This window comes from Odontesthes bonariensis, chromosome 9 (assembly GCF_027942865.1).
Source record: "Odontesthes bonariensis isolate fOdoBon6 chromosome 9, fOdoBon6.hap1, whole genome shotgun sequence".
Lineage (NCBI taxonomy): Eukaryota > Metazoa > Chordata > Actinopteri > Atheriniformes > Atherinopsidae > Odontesthes > Odontesthes bonariensis.
This window is the reverse complement of record NC_134514.1, coordinates 9863601-9888146: the sequence shown is the minus strand read 5'-3', so window position 1 is coordinate 9888146 and position 24546 is coordinate 9863601. Positions and strand designations below refer to the sequence as shown.

The following is a 24546-nucleotide window of genomic DNA, read 5'->3' as shown; positions in this document are numbered from 1 at the left end:
TCGTTGAATTAGAAGTAATCGCTCAGATATCTTGTCTGCGGTTGTATACCACGCCATGATTACTGTTTTCCAATAAAAGTTAAATATATTTGTCTGATCGCATCACCTGTTTAACCTAATACATGATGTCCAGCCAACAAGCCGAAGAGTCAACAAAAAACTACACAGCTATTCCACATGCACATAACAGTTAAGAGAATATTAACTCTGAAATTGTTTTAGAATTAAAGCCTTCACATATGCATATATATACAGTATGCATACATATTATATATATACATATTATATATAAACAATTATATGTACAATTTCTCATGACTGAATTTAACTTACAGCAAATAAAGAATAGCATGCAACAAAATACTTATCAAGCTGCAATGCCTAAAATATAGAGACTTGAATTTCTAATTAAAAATTAATTTTTTTATCCAACAACTCAATGTTACATTTATTTTAAGGGCTATGGCTCCTTGAACTTTGCTCTTTCTATTACTTTATATTTTTTACACTCTTAATAGCAATTAACATGTTCTTAAATCCCTGCAACACATAACTGTGAAAAAGTAAGTACATCCTCTTATAAAACTTAGAGCTTATGTGTCAGAACAAATTAAAACTCAAATGAACAACACTTGATATGCTGTACTACATTTTGTAATTATTTGTCTTATATATGCCAGGTCTGTCTTTATTCATGGTCTGTGTATTTTTTCTGGTTTTGCCAATTCTTAGTTTATTTGGTTTCGTGTTCTTGGGAGTTTTATCTATTAGTGTAATTAGGATTTATTCTCTTATTATTGTTTGATTAGCCTTTTTGATTATACTCGCTCTTGTGGTCTTTCTAATTCTGACTTTGTAAGCAAGTGGCACCCGTGTGCTGCTAATCAAACGCACTCAAATGTGAGCACCTCTATAAAAGCAGAAGCTTTTCTCCAGCTTGCTGAACTGGAGCATTTTGGTGTGTTAACACAATACGATGGAGGAAAGACATCAGTAATGAAGACTTGTTTTAAATACGGTGGATTGTCTGTGGTTCTTTATACAATGATACTGCAGGTTTCTGGTTTTGAGGCATCACACAATATGTCAGACTATTAGTGATTTAATTTGTATTTTCAACTCAACCAGACCGACCTGTGTTCTGAAATTTGAACTGAAATTTAAGTCAGTTTGGTACAGGCAATTCAAGCTGCAGGTGGACCAAATTATAGACAACGGCTAACATGTATGATAACTTTGCAGAGTAACTTTCTCACATCAGTAGCATAGGCTGCCACAAAAGCACCTTTTCTATGTATGAAAAAGTTATCCAGCTAACTTGAGAAGCTGAAAGAAGCTCGAGGTCGACCATGTTCTCCATTCAAACTATACTTAACTAAAGTTACCCAAAGAGAGTGGAGAAAATATAGCCCTTCAAACTGCAAGGCAAGGCAAAACCTTGAAGAGGATTTTGATACAGAATAAAATGTGAGCGTTTTCTTGCTGAACAGATGAGCATAAATGTTTACAAATATTACCTTAAAGACTTGTTATCCAACACACCCTCAGATTTTAAATGACATGAAATATACCACAATTTTGCTTGTGAAAGTGTAAAACTTTTCAGCACCGTTTAATGCAGACGTGCGTATAAGGACACCTGGCACAGTACCACAGTGCACCTTTGTATTTCTCACACCAAAGAAGGACTTGTCTGACCTTTAGTCTGGCTCATTAATTGCAAGTGAAATGTTAAATAAACAGGGTGACACAACAGACCTTATTTTCTACTGAGACTTCTATTGAAAGATGAGTCATCTTTTGCCCGGTGTGGTAATTACTGTTTCATTACTGCACAGCTTCAGGAGTGAAGAGCTGTAATAACGGAATCAATACTGGCTTTCTGTCTTAACTTCACAAATATAGGATGTTTTCAAGGACACGCACTAGCCCTGAGGGACCAGCACAGACACATATTCAAGCTCTGCTCTTCATCTTCCCATCCATGACGGTACTAACAACACCTAGTGCCCTATGCAGAGTGAAGTGCTTTGTGTTATGGGCTCACGTCCATGATAGCCCACGGCAGCTGGTGTTCTCACAGACCACTGCATGGAAAATGGGCTGATTTCAGGATTTAGCTGCCCGTGGTGGATTTTTTTACTTGCCGATTATCAGGGCCAGAATCGTTTTGTCATGGAACTGCACAAGAATAATGCAGACGCTTGAAAGCCCAGGTCTCAGTTTTGTTAACATGCTCATCAATGTTGCTGTTGTTTAATTTTGTTCTTTTGACCTGAAAAAAAAAACGCAGTACAATGTTTTAGTATTTGCATAGATCTGAGGATTCAAGCTCCGATACAGCTGCTGTCATGACAGTTTTGATCTCTGTGGAAGAAAATAACGTGTCAATTCAAACATCAACATCACTGAATCAGATCCACAGTAGGAGGTCAACATGAACCTGTTGTAACAAAGGCCTAAGTTGTCCTGATATTGTGATTATATCTGTCAAATCTGTTGTTGTATTATGTCTAAAAATATATGATGCCGAAACACCTCTGTCAATCAAGAAAGAAGAAAAAAGATGCCACATCTGGCAGGAAAACACAAAGAGCATCATCAAGAAGTACCAAGCTGTGAAGGCATTGTGCAACTTTGTTTGCCGTATAACACGTTACCAAGAGTTTCAAACTTTGATAGCTGTGTTATACACAGAATTATGATGCCAGTGTCTCAGAGCTCATCAGCACTCTCAGCACTTCCTTTGCTTATCTTTGCATAACTACACATCCTGGTCATGTATCCTTTCTCCTCCTGACCATCTGTTCCCTGCTGCCAATCTTTTGAACGTGCCAGCTTCTGCCTCTACATCCTCTCCCTACCGAGTAAATCTTGGTATTGATATCATATCATTCTCTCTCTTTACCAACCCCCCCCCCCCCCCTCTCTCTCTCTCTCAAACACACACACAAACACACACACACACAAAAGTCTGAAGTGTGACAGATTGAAAAAAACAACAGAACACATATCCTTATAAGATGTCCTTATAAGTTTGTGTATGAATTCGACCACATCAAACAGAACCCCATGTGCAGACTGTACAGAGGCCTCAGAGACAGTCCAGTAGAAGGTGAAATCTGTAGACAGGTACAGTATACATGCAACGCCTAAGATCCTGATACATCAATAATAGATACATAACTGGACATTGTGGTGGTGGACAACAACAGAAGGCAGCAGTAAATGTGTAGCAATTTAAAGAGACAGAAGGAATACAAGAAACTAGAAAAATACCATGGGCTGAGAGGAAGTTAAAAAGATGAGGATAGTGAAGGCAACATTAGTATTAGTGGTAATCGGGGTACTCAAGGCCCCAAAACTGAGAGAGTGGCTCCAACAGATCCCAGAAACAACGAAAGACTGAGATCAGCAGAACCTCCAGAACCCTCAGGCAGAGGGCCCAAGCTTGAAATGAGAGACAACTTACACGGGGTGAGTGTGAAGATGTTGTTTGTTTGTATAAATACATCTATTGTTGGACTTTACATTATGAGACTTAATGTAAAATAATCATTCAAAGATTAAATCAGAATTTGAATCATGAAAGATTTATAATACAAACTAAAATGGAAACACACCCACTTTTATCCCTGCAGTGCTCTGTCTTTTTTTTCTTTTTCTTTTGGCCTCTGAAAAATCATCTGCAGTCAAATATTTTTAAAAAGTGTCAGTTTTTATTGTTCTACAAAGCATTATGGTCCAAGCAGTGCTAATAAGTGCTGTTTCCTGTCAAGGTTTGGAAAAAAAAAAAACACCATGACTCTGAACGTCTATTATCGAGTTTCTCATAATTATCGAATCATGTTGTGTCAGTTCAGTGTTATTTAAGCATTAAATTATGTTTCTGCCGGAAACACATTCACCTTCTGTCGAATATGAGTTTGCACAGAAAAGAAGATTGTAGTCCAATTCAAAACCTGACCTTAGTTCCTCTCACGGCACAAAACTGTAACTGTTCCTCTGCAGGCCTCTGCACTCACACTTCATCCTTGAGCCGACAGCTGGCGTCCACTCTGGTGTGTTAAGAGCTCTACTGCTCGCCTCAGGCCTTAAAGGAATTACTAATACACTCTTTGCAAACTGAAAGACCGCTGTAAAACATCTCAACCCAAACAGAATGATCCATGTTGATCCAGCAATATACTGCGGTCAACACATTTAACTGTGGTTTGCTCACAATGTATCGTGCTGATCGTTGATATTTGCACATTTTATTCTGGTATTTTGAAAAGGTTTTCCTTGAGTTTGCTGAATATACGCATTATATATTTAGAAGTTACCACCAGAAGACATTGAAAAAGAAGAAAATAAACTTTTAAAAGTTTAAATTTTGTGGGGGGAAAAAAATTCCATCATTACATTATGCATAACTGATACATAATTCATGCAAAAATGAAAATTTCATCAAGGAAACATGATGACTGAGGTACACGCAATTACAGGCTTTGCTAACATCAAAGTAAAATAAACTGATATAAATAAGTGATGCTATGTAAGGAAGCACATTCAGGCCAAGAGATGCTCCATGAGAATCCAGTCTTTTAATTATGTTTTTGGTCAAGTGAACTACCCCGCTGATAGTTTAAGAGCCGACTGATGTTTGAATGTTTACAATTTACCAGAATCTGAGAGTGTACTCGTGTTTTCGGTGGTTCAAATTTTTAATTGAGTCACTCAAATGGAGCATCACACAAAAGCAGGGTTATTAGTCCGTTGTTGTGCTGAACGCTTGTGTGCAGATCTGACATGTGTCATGCCAGGGTGACATAGGAAGCAGCAATGTCAGCAATGCCTGCTCCTCCAGGCATCAACCACAGTAAGAATGTCAAGAGTTAACTAAAACTTAATCTTCAAGATACATGTAGGGTGACCAGATGTCCCCGCACTATTATTCATTTTCACACGTCCCGCAAATTGAGACGTTGTCCCGTGTTGTTAATGACAGTGAGACTCCAGTTTGCGTGTTTTATAATCTGGCATTTATCAGATGGCTGTGTGGAGAAACCAGCGAGGCCTGTCATCAGGGGGCGGGGCGGGGCGGGCTGTTTGATCACGTCAATCAAACGGGAACGCGGACGCAGGTAAGGGCGCGCCCACCAACAGCACCGGCATGCAGCACGAGATATGGTCAGAAAAAAAATACATTTACAACAAAGACTGGGAAACTATCTACCCCCGGGTGAAACCAGTGCAAGGCGAGTCTGGTAAAGTTTGTGTGAAGTTTGCTTGAGTCATTTTTAAATAAACCAGATGGCAAACACAAACTAAGGGGCAGAATAGAGATGTTTATTTTTTTTTAAAGTTATTTCAAACTACCTCGATGCATCCCACATTGTCACAAACAAACATAGTCTTTGTCCCACATCTGGTGAATAAATTTCCCCATAAAACTTGTGTTTTAGCCAATGGCGTAGCCAGGATGTGCCGGTGCCACCCAAAGAAGCGGCACACCCAAAAAAATTGCCGTCGGACGATGCGTTGCGACACCTGCCAACCTGGCGTAGCGATATTTCTGATGAAATAATTATTGCGTTCAAGGCCAAGCCACGCCGTCTTCCCCTTTAAATTGAGAGCTGCGCAGTGCGCACAGGTAAGCAGCAACATCGTTGTGTCCTACTCTAAGCCCAATAGTTGTGTTCAAATGGTTAAATAGCTTTGTTGATCATGCGTAATGTGGATACGTTATTATGGCTCTGTGAGAGTGCATGAGTACGCGCATGAGTGTGTTATATTTCACTATGTACATCTCATTGGGCACAGAATATTTGTGTGTGTGTGTGTGTGTGTGTGCTATGTTTTTGCGGTGTTTTTTTTTTGAGAACACAAAGTGTGTTATTGATTACTTTGTTATTGATTTATTTGAGCGCAGTCACATGTGTGAACGTTTAGACCTGCTGTGAACTACTGTTGACTTTTACTGATGAGAACACGCACAACGTGTGGATGTTTTGTGTTAATAATTTTGTATTTGAGAGATACATTCTTTTTTTATATATATATATATATTTTTGGGGGGCTTCTTATGTCTTTAATGGACAGGACAGTTGGAGAGAGACAGGAAGCAGATGGCAGAGAGAGGGGAAAGATATGCAGTAAAGTAGACATGCAGTAGTAGTCCGGTGAGGGACTCGAACCGGGGTCAGCTGCAGCGAGGACTGTAGCCTCTGTACATGGGGTGCCTGCTGAACCCACTACGCCACCCCGAGAGATACATTATTTTGAATGTTTATGGAGGTGTAACACTCTATTGAAAATAAATTTGGCACACCCAGTATTTGCTGGTGCACACCCAATGTCATTTTTCTGGCTACGCCAGTGGTTTTAGCACAAAATATGTCAGATGTGCTGAAAAAGATCTATATTTTACAGGACACTGTTGCACAATCCCTTTAATACATCTGATATATCTCTCAACACTTCTGTCGGTGTTCCATTTACAATTTCACTTTTTTCCACTTTATCAAAGACATCTGGTTTAGAGGTGAATTAACCTTTTCAGCTAATGGCTAATTCACCTCCAGAGTCTATTAGTGTGGGGCGCTACCTGCTGTTTCTCAAACTGTGCTGCTAATTTTAAATGACTGTCTAGTCGCTGTAAAACAAGGTGAACCACAAAAACAAAATCATGCTTAACATAATGCCTGTTAGTTCTACACACCGGTGATGCGGTGATATATATATTTAATGTACATATATGTGTATGACTATCATATAGATTTTTCAAAATGTGTTTTTCTCACATTTTTTCCACGATGAAGCACTAAAAAACTGAATGATTTGCAGATAATGTAAATTTCTTCCAGGTATTACAATCAGCGGTTTGATGAATTCTTCTGTGATTTGTGAAGTGCTCTGATATATCTCATTCGCCTGATGGCTATTCTAAACTGTTGCTGTAAAGCCTCTGATTTAGAGAGTTTCATTTGACACATCATGCACCCCTTTAGTTGTTTGGTTTTGACTGATTTCTCCAAATGAAATGTCAATGTGTCAAGGATCCAACCAATTTCTCTGTCCTCCTATTGTTGCCTGTTAAAATTGGGAAGAAAAAGAAAATACATATTCTAAGCAGGGGTGAGGCAATACATCAAGTGCTGTGACCCTTTCGCCAGACAAAAAGCAAACACTGATGTTACTTTCAGCGTGTGCAGCATCTCATTTACCAACTAGTTAGTTCATTATCTCGATACACCCAGCCTTTCTGAAGGCTAAGATTCATGGTCTTGACTATATTATGAGCCAAAAATCTCTTTTTTTTTTGTGCGGTACATAGCAATGAGCAATTTCCCTCTGTGCTAAAGTTTTTTTACAGATGTAGCTCCTGGAAATGAAATGCACCCTGCATCCCTTTGAGTGCTATAAATCAGGTACTGTAAAGTATGATGAATCTAGTAGTCTCATACAATGCTGTGGCAAGGAGGGTGGGTGAGTGGTTGGGCTTCTGGTTACAGCAGCTAAATCTCCTGCCTTTCCCCCAATCAATTAGATCTGTGAAATCCATTTCTCTTTGCATGTTTGCTCTTGTTTGCAATAATTACAACCTCCACCCCAAACAGCCATGATAAACACCTCCTGATTTAGAAGTGTTTGTTCAGATCGGCGGGACCTGCTGCTTGTCTTGCTGTTTATAAACCATGGAAATCTACGGGGATTACACTGGCTCATCACCATCTGTGGCATTACTCCAAAACAGGTCTGCAATGAGAAGAGCCCCATCAGGGCACTGAGAGGGAGGCATAAGCAGGCCGACATATAATGGGCTGCTCTCACCTCATCTGTAGAACAATGTCATCGCCATTATGGGCTGCTAGCAGAGACTCACAAAGGTGCACAAAACATGCATGGACATAGATGTACACGCAGACGCACAATTCTTAAGTCTTCTTCACATTTCTTTGCATTGGAGATACTTATTCTTGGCAACAATGCAACAGCAATGATAATTGTTTTAGAATTTCATCGCCTGCTTTAGACTTTAAAGTTCTGATGCTGTTCTATAAAGCTCTGAATGGTCTAGGACCAAAATACATCAGTGACCTCCTGACCCAGTATGAACCTTCCAGACCCCTCAGGTCATCTGGATCCGGTCTTTTATCAGTTCCCAGAGTCAGAACCAGACATGGAGAAGCTGCATTCAGATTCTATGCTCCACATGTCTGGAACAAACTCCCAGAAAGCCTCAGATCAGCTGAAACACTCAGTGTATTTAAGTCCAGGTTGAAGACATACCTATTTTCAGCTGCGTTTGAATAAAGCTCAAAACTTAATCACATTTTAACTCCTGATTTTGATTGTTCTTATTTCTTTCTTTTTTGTTTAAAATTTAAATCGTGCTTTTTATTTCTACTGTTTTAATGTATCTGTAAAGCACTTTGAATCGCCTTGTTGAATTGTGCTATACAAATAAACTTGCCTTGCCTTGCTTTATCAATAATCAGTTGTTCTGTTGATTTCATTGACAAAACACAACCCACAGAAACCAAACTTCAGGGTATTTCCTGCATCGCAGTGCTTCGTATCACTTGGTGATCTTTGTGTATTTCTAAGAGAAGTTTTTTTTCGACGTCTACAAAATAACTTGATTGACTATGAATTGACAGCTGTCTCAGATCAGACTCAACGTGATTGACAAGCGCTGTCTGCACATCTGACAGTGACAGCATGTGACAGTTAGTGATATTCTAAAAAGTATCTAGCTCCACTCAGGAATGAAAGCTAGCCGTTGAAACAAACCTCTGGCTCATTTGAACCATAGAATGAGGTGCGTTGATGATGAGGCACATAGATATACTGTCAATATGTGAGCCCACATTCACAAATGCAGTAATATGCAACCTGCATAATAATGAAATGCAAATGTAACATTAAATGCACTCAGATGCTTCTTTGATCTTTAACTAGCAGGCTGTTTCAGAATGAACAGATTTCCAGTCCTAACAGCTTAGAACAAAATTAAAGAAGAAAAGCAGACGGAATGAATTAACCCATTCAACTGTGAGTACAAAGCCACTACAAAAGTGAAGACTTTTCAAGCACACCCATCCACACTGTATATAGATCTGCAAATGCATCGTGCTTATAGCCATCAAAATATGAGCCATGTAGCTTCACTTCAGAGAAGCTGTTTTTCCTGAAATGTAGAACTCCTGCTCACTCCAGCATGTCTCACGAGTAATTCAAAGCGTCCATTTAAGGACGGCATCCAAAAAGAAAAATTAAGATGAGTGAAGGCATATCAACGGATTTTCATTTTGCCATTTAATGTCAGAATATTGTTGCAATCGTCAAAACTGAAGCCTTGCATGATCATTTTACACGTTGATCCCTTTACTAGATCTATTGTTATAGTGGCATGCGAACGAGTTGAATTAACCCAGCTTTAAGAAGCATAAAGTCAAAGGCTAGATTTTGTTCATCAGTTAAGGAGAATTTAGTTTATTCTTTGTGTTTTGCACAAGTTTGAGGTGAAAAACAGGAGCACCGTGCAAAAGTTTGGACATCTTAAGAAATGTAAGTTCTCCGAATATTATTTACCACGGTCTCAGACCTCAGTTAGCCTGTTAATGGTTCGTGCTTCGTCTCCACAAAACTTATCCCTGAGATCAGAAACCGCAGACTCATCTAAGCAGCTTTCTGACTCTGAAAGAAAAACAAAATAACCACAATGCATTAGAAGGCCATGAGAAGAGAACAAATCATTTTCATGCAGCTATTCCTTAGGTTGCACCAAGGGACAGCAGAAAAAGTTGAAAAACTTTCAAAGAGAAATGTTCAGTGGAGCAAAAATATATGTTTTAAGGGGAAAAAAAGGGTGTTACGGTTCCCAGCACAGTGGTGGACTGAAGACAATCCAAACCATCCATGCACAAAAACATTTTTATGACTAAGAACTGGCCACGAAAGGGGCTTGAACTTTTACTTCAGGTTGCTTTCCTTTTTTTTGTCATTTTCAAACTACAAAGATAGAATTAAAGAAATATTTTCAATTTATTTAAACACAAAAGAAATGACCTACTTTGCTTAAATATATGCATTAAATGATATATCCCTAGGATCTCTTTGACCGTTGAAACCAGAACACAAACACGGCCGCTGTAAATGTTACGGCTTCATTTCATCCTGAAAATTATGCGCCTTTATTATACCTGCTGTGACATATTTTCTCCTTGAACACGGCTGTCTCGTCTGCTTCACTAAAAGCGGTTCATTTAAAATCCCAGAGAAGATCCACACACTTGTTTGTGCCTCTTATTTTTGTAAACCATTTATAAAATGCAAACAACGTGCAGCTCAGGCACCAGGAATGATTTAATTCCCCCCTCTTATGACCTGGAGGATGGCCCTTTAAAAATTTTTCAAACGGCCGGCCTTGCGTGCGTTCATTGTTGCAGAAGGCAAAGAGAGAATGACAACTGCGTCACCCTCTGTAAATCTGAACTTGAGGCTCATGGACTTAATCGCACCATAACTTCTTTTAATGGACCCCTTTCAAGCAGAGAACACATCTGAATGGTAGGCAGAGGCCACAGGAGGAGGTCTTTACAGTATGAGAGCAAAAGATGAACATGAATAGGTGGTTACTAAACTCTCTTTTGTGACATAACGAAAGACTTGTCATAATTCGTGTGTCCTGCTGAGAGGAGCAGACCTCATATGTGGTTAACCACTGCGCCAGCAGCAGCATTAAGGGGCCCGAGTCTTAAAAATGTGGGGTTCGGGTTCCTGACCACACTTATTCTTTTTCATGTTAGTTCATCTAAAATCAACCCGTGCCGAATCATATCACATGTACGGCAGGCCACTTTTCAATTAAATTAAATTAAAATTGTTCTCATTGCACTGTAATTATCTTCAAAAGATTTAAAGACATTTATCTTTTGTTTTCTGCACCATTTTGAGTCGTTTTTTTTTAGACTTATTTACAAAGGCAAATCAGTCGATTTTAACTGACCACCTTGAAGCTGTGGTTGTACCAGTGATGTAGCAAACTGCCAGCTCATCTGACACATTTCCCATAACATTTCCCTGCATTTTTATTTGATCAAATTCATTCTCGCTCTTTTTTTGCCATCTGAGCTAATTGATCAGCCTCCTTACAGATGTGGGCTCCCACGTGGTTATTTTTTAGGTCCTACCTTCTTTTTTGTATCTGTTATATTTTGTCTATTTCGGTTTCATTTTGGCTCTCCAGACACTTTTATAAATTAACAAAGTTATTTTGTGTAATAAAAAGCATATAACTTTCATAAAGGTCATCTGAAATTAGATTTATAATAAACACAGAAATGCTATTTGAACCGTGTTGTTCCATTTAAAAATAACCAGGTTTTCATAGTTCACAGATTTTTTCTTTTTCTGAATAAAACCCAAATACTTGTAAGATTGGGGGTGTTATTCATTCACAATAATAACATTTTTCCTAAATTATAAAGCAAGTTTAGAAAAAAATGTTGCTTATCCATCATTTTGCTTCTGGAGACAGTTTCATACTTGTGGCTTTGCTAAGTTCAGAGCATTAAATTAGGATTTTGGAAAGTCAGAAAATACCGTCGAAAGTTGCAAACAAATTATGCAAATTAAGTCTCCAATTTTGTTTCTTTTGTTGGGATATGTGCAGCTTTGAGCCCACAGCTGGTTTCATCTGCCAAAAAGTGGCCTGTGAAGTTTGCTCTGGACTGTAATTGCTGTATATTGTATATTTTCCAATAAATAGACAAATAAAACGAGTCACTATTTAATTGTGAAGATATTCCATTAATATTTCTAATTTCTTACTGCGGTGTCCAAACAGCAGCAGTTATACACTGAAAATAATCAAACAGATGGGAATTTTGACATTTTCTTTTGGCCCAGATGTTATTTATTTATTTATTTACTGAGATGAATAAATTGGCCTTACATTTTGTATCAGTGGATATGCCATTTCAGATTTTGGACACTCTACGGGACTTTTCAGATCTTTGGGGTGTACATGCGTCAGCCCCATCAATATTGCCCCACACCCCGATGCCCCCAATTTCATGATCCATGTCTTTTTTTCTGGTTAGTCTCTTAGTTGAGTTGAGTTTTTTGTGGTACTCCAGCGCTGCTGTGATATTTCCTTCTTAAATAAACGGACTTTAAGTTTCCTCCTGGCTCCTGACCCGTGTCTGCATCTGGGCCCTCCTTCGCCTCCACCTCCAAACTGTGACACCCGAGGTAATTATCTTATGCAAATGTTTACTGATTGCTATCTTAACCTTAAAGGTGTGTAAAAGTCAAAGATGAATAATGTGAAATATGAAAAAAATGTATTTCATCATCACGTTTCAGTCACAACTCCATGTATTGAATTAAGAAGATCAGAGGACTTCAGAATCCCTCTGTAGCACGTTGTGTTGCTTGTATTAAAGAAGAAATCACTCAAGTCTCTCCTATATTCTACACAGTTTATCCCCTGATGCTTTTTATGACGTTCTGAAAAACAGCATCTAGATAAAACATAAAGGATCTCCTGTTAGCCTTGCTCTGATGTGAAGCGTGAATGAGTTTTCTTCTTCTCGTCATTCTGCCTTTCATGGCTTGATCGTGGAAGTCTGGGGGAAACATAGGTGCCTGCTTTGAACAACATACAAATACCAGCTTTGAATCCAAATGTGGGTTATGCTGATTTCTCTATCTGATCTAATTAATTGTCATTTTTTCTTTGCAATGTAAGAAGATGGACTCAACTCAAATATTTTATACTTTGCAATTTAATTACACATTGTGTGAGAATTGTGACAAAATGGAAGTTTCATAGTGCGCGATAACCCCAGCACTCATGGGAATAGTGTTTTCTTTGAAAGTGAAAGACCAGTGTAATTATTTTTCCTCTAACCTTATTTGACAATAGTGTCCTTGTTTCTGTGAAAGAAGGCATGACTTCCCTTCGCCCCTCTTTCTTTGACTCTGTCCCCTGAGCCCCTTCTGCTTGATTTAAACCATTTGACCTTTTATATTGTGAGGTCAGGTGTTAACAATTCACTTCTTCTCAGGGGACTGACAAGTCTGAAATTCATAAATAAAAAACCATGCCAAAAACCATGAGTGTGCCAAAAGGTTCTGCTTACCTCCTTTTATCCTAACTGGGATGTTAATGGAGACCACTTTATGTCGAAAGTATTTTTAACTTCTTTTGCATGGCCCACATCCACTGTTCAGAACGCTCTTTGCCTATCACAGCATGACGTCATCTAGAAAGTGAAAACTCCACGAAGCAACACTTCACAGATTCAGAAACTGAGTGTGCTTTGTGCTCTGCCTGACACACCAATATATTTTCCTCCCTCTCTAAATGGCTCTCATTTAAGATGTCTATCCTCCTGCCAGTCTCTTGTCTTTTCTGAGATACCAGCACCTCCGTGTTTGAAACTGAAGGCTGGTGAGAATCTTATCGCCTCTCATTAGCTCCTTTCCCATTCTTTTGGTCCCTGTTATTGCTCAGTGTTAACCTTCTCACTTGTGGCATTTGTGGAGGGCTGCTATCCACCTTTTAAAAGAATTATATCGGGCGCACTGCTTCAGCACGCTGAGGCCTGACATCTAATTTCATGTCTCCATCGTACGAGTAAAGATTTTTTGGAATTTTTTTTATAAATATTTCACCTTCCTAATTTGCACTTATACTTGTTGCAACAAAAAAAAAAAAAAAAAAAGGCCTGGTTTAATTCCACTCTGTCAGGCTCGCTGTCAAATTAAATGTGTGGTGCCTACTTTTAGATTTTCATGGATAATAAACCACAAAACAGTCTGAACATAATTGGCTGATGAGGAATTAGGTAATACTCAGTTCCACGGCCTCTCAAGTCAGCAGCAATTTAAAATGCCGAAAATGTATACTAATTATGTTGTTGAATGAATATAATTAAAGAGCCCCGGCCTTGTGCGTTTGCTTAGTTTGACTGGTGTGTTACAGTAGTTTTATTTATTCCTTGATTTATCCATTCATCTATCAACTAAAATGCAGAGTAGCTCCTTCTGTATAACAGCTGGAGTTTGGAGATGTGTTTAGCTTTGAAAACCTGTGATTGTCATGGTTTTCTCTGGTTTGTCAGACCCAAATGCAGGAAACTCTCAAGAGTCCGGATAGTTTGAAGTGTTTATTTTCAAAGTGAGGAAAATTGTCTTTCATGGAGTGGATCTTTCCAGGAAGTGAATTCAGTCAGGGGTTGGCACCACAGCGGCTGCAGGAATAACTGGGACTGAAACAGATACATAGGTGAGTGTGGAGAAGGTTTTCTGAGCAGGATGAAGATATTTGGAGACTTACAGTTTCTTAGATGCGGATCCACTTGGGGGGGCAGATAAACACTGAGGGGTTTCTGGAGGTTGAGGGTTTGAATCCAGATGGGTGTTCCAGAGCACGGTGGAGAGCGGACAGGGTTCGATCGGGAGCAGTAAGGAGAGCAAGGCTGCCAGTAGTTAATCAGGTCCAGGTCTTGGGAGAGTCTTCAGGTTTGTGTACTGGATACAAAGGTCCAAGCTTGGTTTCAGGAAACAGGAAAACCTTTGAAGCAAAAAGCACAACAAGTAAGTTTTCAAGGTATCTCGACGGGTTTGTGAAAAGGTATTTCACAGGCTTGAAGTACCACTTATGGCAACAATCAGGCGCCGAAGGACTGACAGCGATCTCCTTAAATGCTCCTCCTTGATGATGGTAAGTTACTGCAGGTGTGCCTCGTCAGATGCCAGCCTCAGCCACCGTGCTCCTGAATACCACCTGGTGGAAGGAAAAAGAACCACCACTCCCAGAACCCCAACAGTACCCTCCTCTCAACGACCGCCTCCTGGCGGCCCAGACGAAGTGGATGGAAGAGAAGCCTCATAGTCGGTAATTAAGGAGGGGTCACAAATGAATGAACGGGGCACCCAGGAACGGTCCTCAGGACCGTAACCCTCCCAATCGACGAGGTACTGCCAGCCCCGACCCCGCCGACGGGAGTTCACAATCCGTCGGACCGAATACACTGGGTGCCCCTCAAAGACCCGGACGGGAGGAGGGGGTTCGGCTGGAGGGCAAAGGGGACTGGTCTAGACGGGTTTATTTTGGGAAACATGAAAAGATGGATACGGAGTGCAAGGGGCAAACGGAGACGAACCGCAGCGAGACTGATGACTGATTCTATTTCATAAGGACCAATATAGCGAGGGGCAAGTTTCCTGGAAACGGACTTGAAAGGGATGTCACGTGAGGACAGCCAAACCCTTTGTCCCGGGGAATAGTGAGGCGCTGGGACTCGTCTTCGGTCAGCGAAGCGACGATTCTGTTGTACGTTGTAATGTGGTGATGGTATTCTTCCACACATTTTTGCAGCGACGGATGTGATGATGCACAGAGGTTACTGAAATGTCCTTTTCTTCAGATGGGAAAAGTGGCGGTTGGTATCCAATAGAGATTTCAAACGGTGATAGGCCGGTAGCTGAGGAAACATGCGAGTTGTGGGCATATTCTACCCATGATAGGTATTTGTTCCAATCAGACGGGTTGTTATGGGAAAGGCATCGAAGGGTGGACTCCAGCTCTTGATTCATTCTTTCGGATTGTCCGATAGACTGGGGATGGTAACCAGAAGTGAGAGAAGATTTAGCACCAAGAGCAAAACAAAACTGTTTCCATACCTGGGATATAAACTGTGGGCCTCGATCAGATAGGATTTCCTGAGGAATGCCATGAAGACGGAATACATGTTTCATGAGGAGCTGGGCAGTCTGGAAGGCAGATGGCAGTTTCCTGAGGGAGATTAGGTGACAGGCTTTAGAGAAATGGTCAATCATGATGAGAATAGTGGTCATGCTCTGGGATAACGGAAGTCCGGTGATGAAATCGACAGCGATGTGAGACCATGGTCGTTTGGGAATGGGTAGTGGTTGTAATAAACCTGCTGGAGGACGGTGAGAAGGCTTGTGAGCACACACGGGGCAAGCCGCTACGTACTCCTTGACGTCTTGTGTAAAGATGGTCACCAATATTTTCGTGAGATGAGGGATATAGTACGACTGGAGCCTGGGTGAGCTGAGAACTTGGAACTATGAGACCAGTGTATCAATTTAGAGCGGGCAGCAGAAGGTGGGCCTCTTAGGTGGGCCATTACCGGGATCAGGTTCAGACTGGAGTGCTTTCTGTATAATGTTTTCGATCTCCCAGGTTAGATAACCGATGGTACAAGTAGGGGGAAGGATGGGAGCAGGAACCTTGTTGGAGTCATCTAGAGAATACTGACGAGACAGAGCATCAGGTTTGGTATTCTTTGATCCTGGGCGATAAGATATTGAAAAGTTGAAACGAGAGAAAAACAAAGACCAACGGGACTGACGTGAGTTCAAACATTTAGCTGACTGAAGATAGGATAAGTTTTTATGATCCGTCCAGACCAGAATGGGATGTTCAGCACCCTCCAGCCAATGACGCCATTCCTCTAGTGCTGATTTAATAGCTAGGAGTTCGCGGTCGCCCACATCGTAGTTCTTTTCTGCAGAAGACAACTTGGTAGAGAAAAAAGCACATGGATGCAATTTTCCGTCAGGGTCTGATCGTTGGACAGGACTGCCCCAACTCCAGTGTCTGAAGCATCCACCTCCAAAACGAACTGTTTTAATGGGTCGGGTTGGATTAGGATGGGTGCGTGGGTGAATTTTTGTTTTAATGTGGAGAAGGCCAAGTTTGCTTCTGTGGTCCAAGTGAACGGTACTTTGGTAGAGGTTAGTGCTGTTAGGTGGGCAACGGTTTGACTAATTTTTGATGAATCGCCGATAGAAATTGGCAAAGCCAAGAAACCTTTGTAATTGTTTACGAGACTCTGGGACGGGCCAATCCACGACTGCTCTGATCTTTTCAGGGTCTGATCGAACCTGTCCGCTCTCGAGAATGTAACCCAGGAAGGAGACGGAGGACTTGTGGAACTCACACTTCTCGGCTTTGGCGTATAGTCGATTTTCGAGCAGGCGTTGTAAAACTTGGCGAACGTGGTTCTGATATTCGGACATGGTCTTCGAGGAGACAAGTATATCATCTAGATATACAAAAACATTCAGGAAATCTCGGAGGACATCATTGACTAAGGCTTGGAAAACGGCGGGTGCATTAGAAAGGCCAAATGGCATAACTTGGTACTCAAAGTGTCCAAGGGGAGTCTTGAAGGCAGTCTTCCATTCGTCCCCTTGGCGGATACGGACGAGATGGTAAGCATTTCGCAGGTCAAGTTTTGTGAAAATGGTTGCGCCTTGGACGTGTTCAAAAGCTAAGGACAAGAGGTAATGGGTATTTGTTCTTAACAGTGATTAGATTTAGTCCTCTATAGTCTATGCATGGTCTGAGTGATCCATCTTTTTTACTTACAAAGAAAAACCTGGCTCCTAGTGGGGAGGATGAGTGTCGAATGAGTCCAGCAGCTAGTGATTCATTTATATATTTCTCCATAGCTTGACGTTCAGGGCGTGAGATGTTATACAGTCTGCTAGAGGGTAGTGGAGCTCCTGGGAGGAGATCAACAGCGCAGTCCTATGGCCTGTGAGGTGGAAGAGATAAGGCTCGGTATTTACTGAATACTTGACTTAGATCATGGTATTCCTCTGGGACGGAAGCCAAATTACTGGGGTCCACCTCATCCTGGACGGCCGGAGACTGGTTGGATGGAACTGCTGACTGCAAACAGGTAGAGAGACAGTTAGTGGACCATGATTGGATACTTAACCTAGCCCAATCAAGATGGGGATTATGCATTTGGAGCCAATTGAATCCTAGAATTATGGATGGATCAGAAGTGGGAAAGACGAAGAAGGAGATCATTTCATGATGATTACCTGAAATAATTAGCTGGACTGGTTTGGTGAGTGATTCTGGGTAACTCTTTCCCATCTAGGGCTGAGACTTTCAGATGTGTAGGGAGTCTGAAAGTTTCTATCCTAGCTTGTTCCACCAAAGTCTTATCTATAAGATTCTGCTCGCAACCAGAGTCAATAAGGGCGGTGAGATGTAGTGAGTCTTTGTCTAATTGGATGACGGCCGGGAGTGTAAGGCGGGGAGATGAAGTTGGGAATTTTTGGCCCGTCAGGTTCCCCATATCTACTGACGGGCCCTCTCTTTTGGGCGGATGGGGCATGAAGCAATGTAATGTCCAATTTCGCCACAGTAAAGACACAGATTTGAGTTCCTTCGTCTTTGTCGTTCTTCTGGAGTTAATTGGGTTCTACCTAATTGCATGGGTTCTGATCCAAGGGATGAAACTAATGGACTAGTGGTCTTGGAGAAGGAAGATAACTTAGCTGGTCCAAAATTCTGTTTCTCGCCCCTCTGCTTCCTTCGTTCACGTAGGCGATTATCCATTTTTGTGGTTAGGGAAATCAAATCATTTAGTGTCTTGGGTTCCTCAAGGACAGTCAATTCGTCCTTCAAAGAATCGTTGAGCGACTGGAAGAAGGCTGTCTTTAGGGCTCGGGTGTCCCAGCCGGATGCTGCTGCAAGAGTGCGAAACTCTACGGAGAATTCAGCCACTGATTTGGAGCTTTGTTTTAAGTTCCATAATTTTCTGGAAACTGAGGTCTCGTCTGATTCCTCGGAAAAGGTGAGTTTAAACTCATCTATAAACTCTTGAAAAGAGCAACCGAAGCGGGTCGGATTTTGAAACCGAGCCTCGGCCCATTTTAAAGCTGCTCCAGAAAGAAGACCCAAAATATGGGCGATCTTGGACTCTTCGGTCGGAAATGACTGCGGTGATCTATTAAAAACAAGAGAGCATTGAAAAAGGAATCCACCACAACTAACCTCACCAGAGAACTTTTCCGGGTTGGGAGAGGTGACGTCACAGGAAACCACTTGTTGAACAGCTGGTGGAATGAATGGTTGAGCAGAGGCGCCGTCTGCTGGTAAAGCTGACTGGTTAGGCTGCAAGTTTTGAATCAAACTGGTTAGTCGTTCCAGACGTTGATCAACAGTTCTGCAGTGATCGTGTAGAGCATGAAGCATATTGTCATGCGACTGAATTTGTCGGTGCTGTTCTGTTAAGGTTCTATTGAGAGCCTCTGCTGGGTCTGGATGGCCTGATTGTTCTGTCATGGTTTTCTCTGGTTTGTCAGACCCAAATGCAGGAAACTCTCAAGAGTCCAGATAGTTTGAAGTGTTTATTTTCAAAGTGAGGAAAATTGTCTTTCATGGAGTGGATCTTTCCAGGAAGTGAATTCAGTCAGGGGTTGGCACCACAGCGGCTGCAGGAATAACTGGGACTGAAACAGATACATAGGTGAGTCTGGAGAAGGTTTTCTGAGCAGGATGAAGATGTCTGGAGACTTACAGTTTCTTAGATGCGGATCCACTTGGGGGGGCAGATAAACACTGAGGGGTTTCTGGAGGTTGAGGGTTTGAATCCAGATGGGTGTTCTAGAGCACGGTGGAGAGCGGACAGGGTTCGATCGGGAGCAGTAAGGAGAGCAAGGCTGCCAGTAGTTAATCAGGTCCAGGTCTTGGGAGAGTCTTCAGGTTTGTGTACTGGATACAAAGGTCCAAGCTTGGTTTCAGGAAACAGGAAAACCTTTGAAGCAAAAAGCACAACAAGTAAGTTTTCAAGGTATCTCGACGGGTTTGTGAAAAGGTATTTCACAGGCTTGAAGTACCACTTATGGCAACAATCAGGCGCCGAAGGACTGACAGCGATCTCCTTAAATGCTCCTCCTTGATGATGGTAAGTTACTGCAGGTGTGCCTCGTCAGATGCCAGCCTCAGCCACCGTGCTCCTGACTACCACCTGGTGGAAGGAAAAAGAACCACCGCTCCCAGAACCCCAACAGTGATGAGTCCAAACATGCTGTAGTCATGTTTCCCATCCAGAAATATATTCACTTAACAGTAATTAAGTGATGCAAACTTAGATTCAGACTGTTTTTTCTTTTTCTTTCTTTTGTCAGGGGGTTAAATAACTTGACGATCTAAATGTGGATCTAAAGGTAAGGCTAAGGTATCTGTAATTAAGTCATAATGAGCAATAAATTGCCAATAACATGAGTAAATTCTTCGTTTTCATGGGTTATCGCCTTTTAAAAAATAAAATAATAATTTGAGGGTTCTCTCGTTTTCCTTTACTTGTTAACTTCACTGTCATTATTTATGTGCACAGCAGTGAAAAGGATCATGCATTTTCTATCTTTTTGCAGCTGCCTTGGAGGCGTCTCATATTGGTTGAACACCCTGAAGGATAATTCTGTCGGCTTGGACGCACTATAATGTTTCATGACTGATTATATTTTCCTTATTACAGAAGATATCAGTGTAGCGTGGCTGTGTACCCGCGTCACTTTACTTGAATGAGAAAGTTGTTTTTGTCCGTTTCTATTAAGTCACTCAGAAGTGGCATTTCAGTTGCACCGCTGATGCTATCTAACTACTGCAGTGGGTCATACAGTTTTAGTAGCACAAGAAGGATATGCTCAAAAAACCCAAGAATCTTTTGGATCTAATTTTCATACGTCTTCTCAGTTTGAGGGGATGAATACATTAAAACTACCCAGTGTTGTAACCATCTTGGGAAAAGCAATAATGTATTAGGGTGAAGTCTGGGTGAATAGGATTCGAGGAATAGAGGCAAGGCTTCAGGGGAAATCTGCAGTGTTATCACAAGTTGGAACTGTTACATTTCTGCCTTATAATGTAATAAATGAACGATAAATCTGTGATTTTTAAGGTCGGTTCTGACTGAGCAAATATATCAGTGACTGTTATTGCATCTTCTCAAGGCAAACAAAATACAATGAAGGTGATAAAAGACATTGATTTTCATGGGTCTATTTCATTTACCGCATAATATAAAGGGAAGACCTGTGATATGATATAAAGTTGTTGTGACAGCCAGATGTGTGTATGTTATTCTTGTAAATTCATTTCAGCCTATTTTTTCATTATAACAATTATTATTAGTATCTCTCTTGTTTGAGAGCTTTTCAGCCCTATAATGAACTTATTAACCCTGTCTTCTGTCTGCTTGTTAATGCTTTGTGGCTTCTTTTGAGAATGACATCTGCTGTGATGTGGAAATTCTCATGTGAGTCATATTTCCCTCCTGCCACTTGTTGGGGAGGTACTTCAGAGTTTGCCGTTTTTGGTTGTTTTAAGGATAAGATCAAACAACATATAAGATAGTATCTTAACATGCCCGTGTTTTGCATTGTGCAAAGCTGTCATTCCTGCATAAACATTATGGTACTGCGTTTTTAAGACTTAAGAATGTTATTTTCCTGTGCATATTTGCAAGATACTAGGGTTTTGTGTTATGTGTAATTGCCAAAAATGTGAAATTATGCAGCTGTTTCAAATACTTTTATGAATAATTACAGGTCAATTTTATGAGGAAGTGGGGGGATGTTATGCCATTGTCACTTCTGACTCAATATTATACAACAACTTATGACTTTTTGACTTTGTCGTGAGGGTCAGGGTTGGGTTTAAAAAAAAAAAGGCTAAAAAAAAACCACATGGCTTATATATTAATCAATCCAAGAATAAAAAGTGTGTATCCTATCGCATGAATGCTGCCCTATACAAAACAAGAAAGAGTGAAAAATGTTACTATTTCACATTTCTGAACCTTCTCACCACACTTTGGACATGAGGCCAGATGTAATTCTAACATTTTGTCTTGTGAAACAGAAATTCCTTTAAGAACTGTGGACATCAATATGTGTAGAAAACATCTCTTCTATTCACTACAACTCAAAGAAAAAACTCTGCTTCGATGAAAGCAGCTTGTGAAGTTAAGATCGATAACTGCTAATATATAATATTTTGTCTGTTGTTGTCCCTGGTTTCTGTCTTTCTACACATACTTGTAAACATTTGTTATTTAGCTGTGAATCAAAGAGACAACATTTATTGGCATAACCTTCTGTGGTGGACAGCAACACCCTTGTTCCATCTATTACCAACAGATGGCTCTTTAGAATGACACTCACTTTGTGACCTTTATCTGGGCCGGTTTTATTTTGTGACAAGGACAACACTCTCAAGAGCTGCTCTGTGTCTTCAGTCAACATGCATATTTATCAGCCTCTTCGAAGAGGGATTTCATCTAAATTATCACAAGGTTATCCGTCTCGAATTCAATAACATAGTCCTGCCACTTCAGTGAAGTTGTCTGTGCTGAAACTTACTGAGGCAATAAACAATAAGATCAAAAGAGTCTGAGCATTCAGTTTTGGAAAGATAGGCTTATTAAATGGAAAGGAGGAGGCGCTGGTGAAGAGGATGTTGCATCTTTTCAGAAAAACCCACATTTGCGGCCTCACAATGGAACAGATTAGCAGAAAATGTCCTCAGCCACCGCCGCACACGGCCACTAACACTCGTACTGAGCGAGCCTCATCCAGTTAGACGACAGCAGGCCTTGACACTAAACAAACTTTGTCAGATGTAAACTTTGCTCAAATCAATGACATGTCTTTCCATGACGTGTATCACTGCTAATGCAGCCAATTGTAACAAAAAAAATGAAATGGTAGACAGCTTATATCAGTATTTTTTCACCAAGTTTCCCCCCCCCCCCAAAAAAAAAGATTTCACATGGCATTTGCATTCATTTATTTTCAAAGGTCCTCCAAAGTGTGTTTTCTTTGGTCCTTTCTCTGGTCCTGTCTTCATTACACCTCCCAATATGAAAGATTTGGACAGAGCAAACAACAAACAGCAGACAGGCTTAAAGTGCCCAGAGGGAAGCCAAAGATGAACTGTCAAGACTGTTTAAACAAAAAGGGGTTGTTCTCTTGAGAGCATGAAGTTGCAGTCAGCTCAGTGATTTCATTAGATTTAGCCTAGAGGGTCATGCAAAGCTGAGATCTACGTTAAAGGCGGTCCAAAATGAAAAGGGTAAGTCCTCGGTAGAGAAGTGGATGAACACAGTAAAGAAATGATTGTCCAACTGATTAAACTTCCTCAGTTCATTACTTACAATAGGACGATTGTTTTCATCACGGATTTTTCTGAGCTTGTATTTCTAATATGCAAATTAGGTCAATTGTTACTCATCAATTCATTCTTATAATCTCCCAGAACAAAAAAAGTGTTCATTTGAATGTCAGAATCAAAGAATTCACAGGGGATTTGGAATATCTGACATGCCTACATACATATATGGGGGGTGTATACATTAAATAATACACTTGTAGGTGTCCTTCTAATTCAGAGGAAAATGTCTGCAGTGAAAAGGGGCAACAGCCTACCATTTATTGCAGGTTTTTGCTGTGTTTATTTGCACGTGGTTATATTGTAATGGCAGTTCACCCACAAATAATTGTCAAGATAGTGCGTCATAAAGCGTGGGTCAACGAGAATCTTCACCTTGCATTGGTCTGTATCTTTGGGAAGCTAAAAAGGCTTAATCAAGATCATTAAGGCCAGTATTCATGGGAGTATGAAAGCCTGCACAAAAACCTATTCATGGCACAGTGGCCTGTTATTCAAAAGGACTCATATCTATTTGACTTTGCAGTGTAGCTAAGATAAGGTCACTAAAACAGGAAACATCCACCACGATGACAGTCTTAAAAATGCCATGTTTATATGTCCAAATTCCCGAGTGCACATATCATATGTCTGCAGCTTATTGCGTTGCTTATCTTTCACGGATTGAATCATTTAGAAGCCTCGATAAATAAATAAAATAATAAAATAAACATATCAAGCAGACTCTCAGTCTACAAAGCTGCACATCTACGCACACATCGATTCATCTTCATCCGATCCGGCAGACGCTTGTTTTGTTGTCACCTTAAAGTCGCAGTGTATCACAGGATTCAGCTTTCACGTGTCCGGTCGCGCGGGGCGGGCCTGGCGGAGGAGCGCCCTCATTCGTTGTTGTCTCCGGATACAAATACCCCGAACACAGCCCGGGCCTGTCCTCCTGTCCTCCGCTCACTTCTCTGGCAGCAGCCCGTCGGTGCTCGATTGGTTTCGTCTGAAGAAACCATGGCTGACCAAGAGGACCGTGTTGTCATCCCTGAGTTCAACTGCCTTCTCCAAATGGATCCTAAACTTAAACAGTACGAGAAGGACTTCAAGAGGAGGTAACTGAAAACAACAAAAACCCGTCTCACACTGCAGCTTCTCTACAAGCTTGTTGTCACTAAACACACACGCGCGTGAAGGGAGGAACGAGCCCGGCTAACGCAGGCAGTCTTGAATTAAAGAAACCACACAACTAACCACACAACACAAACAGAGGCCATTGCAACACCTCAGGGTCGCCTCCCGTGTTGACATGGGAGTTGAATGAGGGGACGCCGTGCAGAGCTGCCATTCCCCCCACGCACGCACGCACGCACGCACAGTGGCTAAGATGGCTTGCAACACTCCCCCTTACCCAACCTGCGTTTAGATGATGAGACGCATCAAATGACTGAATCGCTGCCAGGGACTTTTGTTGATGAACGCGAGTGGTCTCAACTTTCTGCGGGTGGAAACACGTGCGTGCTTCAGTCAGCTGATACGCACGTTGTGTCGTCAGC

At 41.1% G+C, this 24546-nt stretch overlaps 2 protein-coding genes across 2 annotated transcripts in view; one reads left to right on the top strand and one right to left on the bottom strand.

Annotated features, from left to right (window-relative positions):
* Positions 1–24382, bottom strand: part of LOC142388129 (cell adhesion molecule 2-like) — a 216020-nt gene extending 191638 nt beyond the window's left edge. Inside the window, exon 1 of the mRNA XM_075473053.1 lies at positions 23810–24382. The gene's annotated coding sequence lies outside the window, so the exon portion shown is untranslated. The remainder of the gene's footprint in view (positions 1–23809) is intronic.
* Positions 23921–24546, top strand: part of gbe1b (glucan (1,4-alpha-), branching enzyme 1b) — an 87495-nt gene continuing 86869 nt past the window's right edge. The window contains exon 1 of the mRNA XM_075473049.1: positions 23921–24105. Within this exon, the coding sequence (XP_075329164.1) occupies positions 24008–24105 (98 nt within the window). The 5' untranslated portion in view covers positions 23921–24007. The remainder of the gene's footprint in view (positions 24106–24546) is intronic.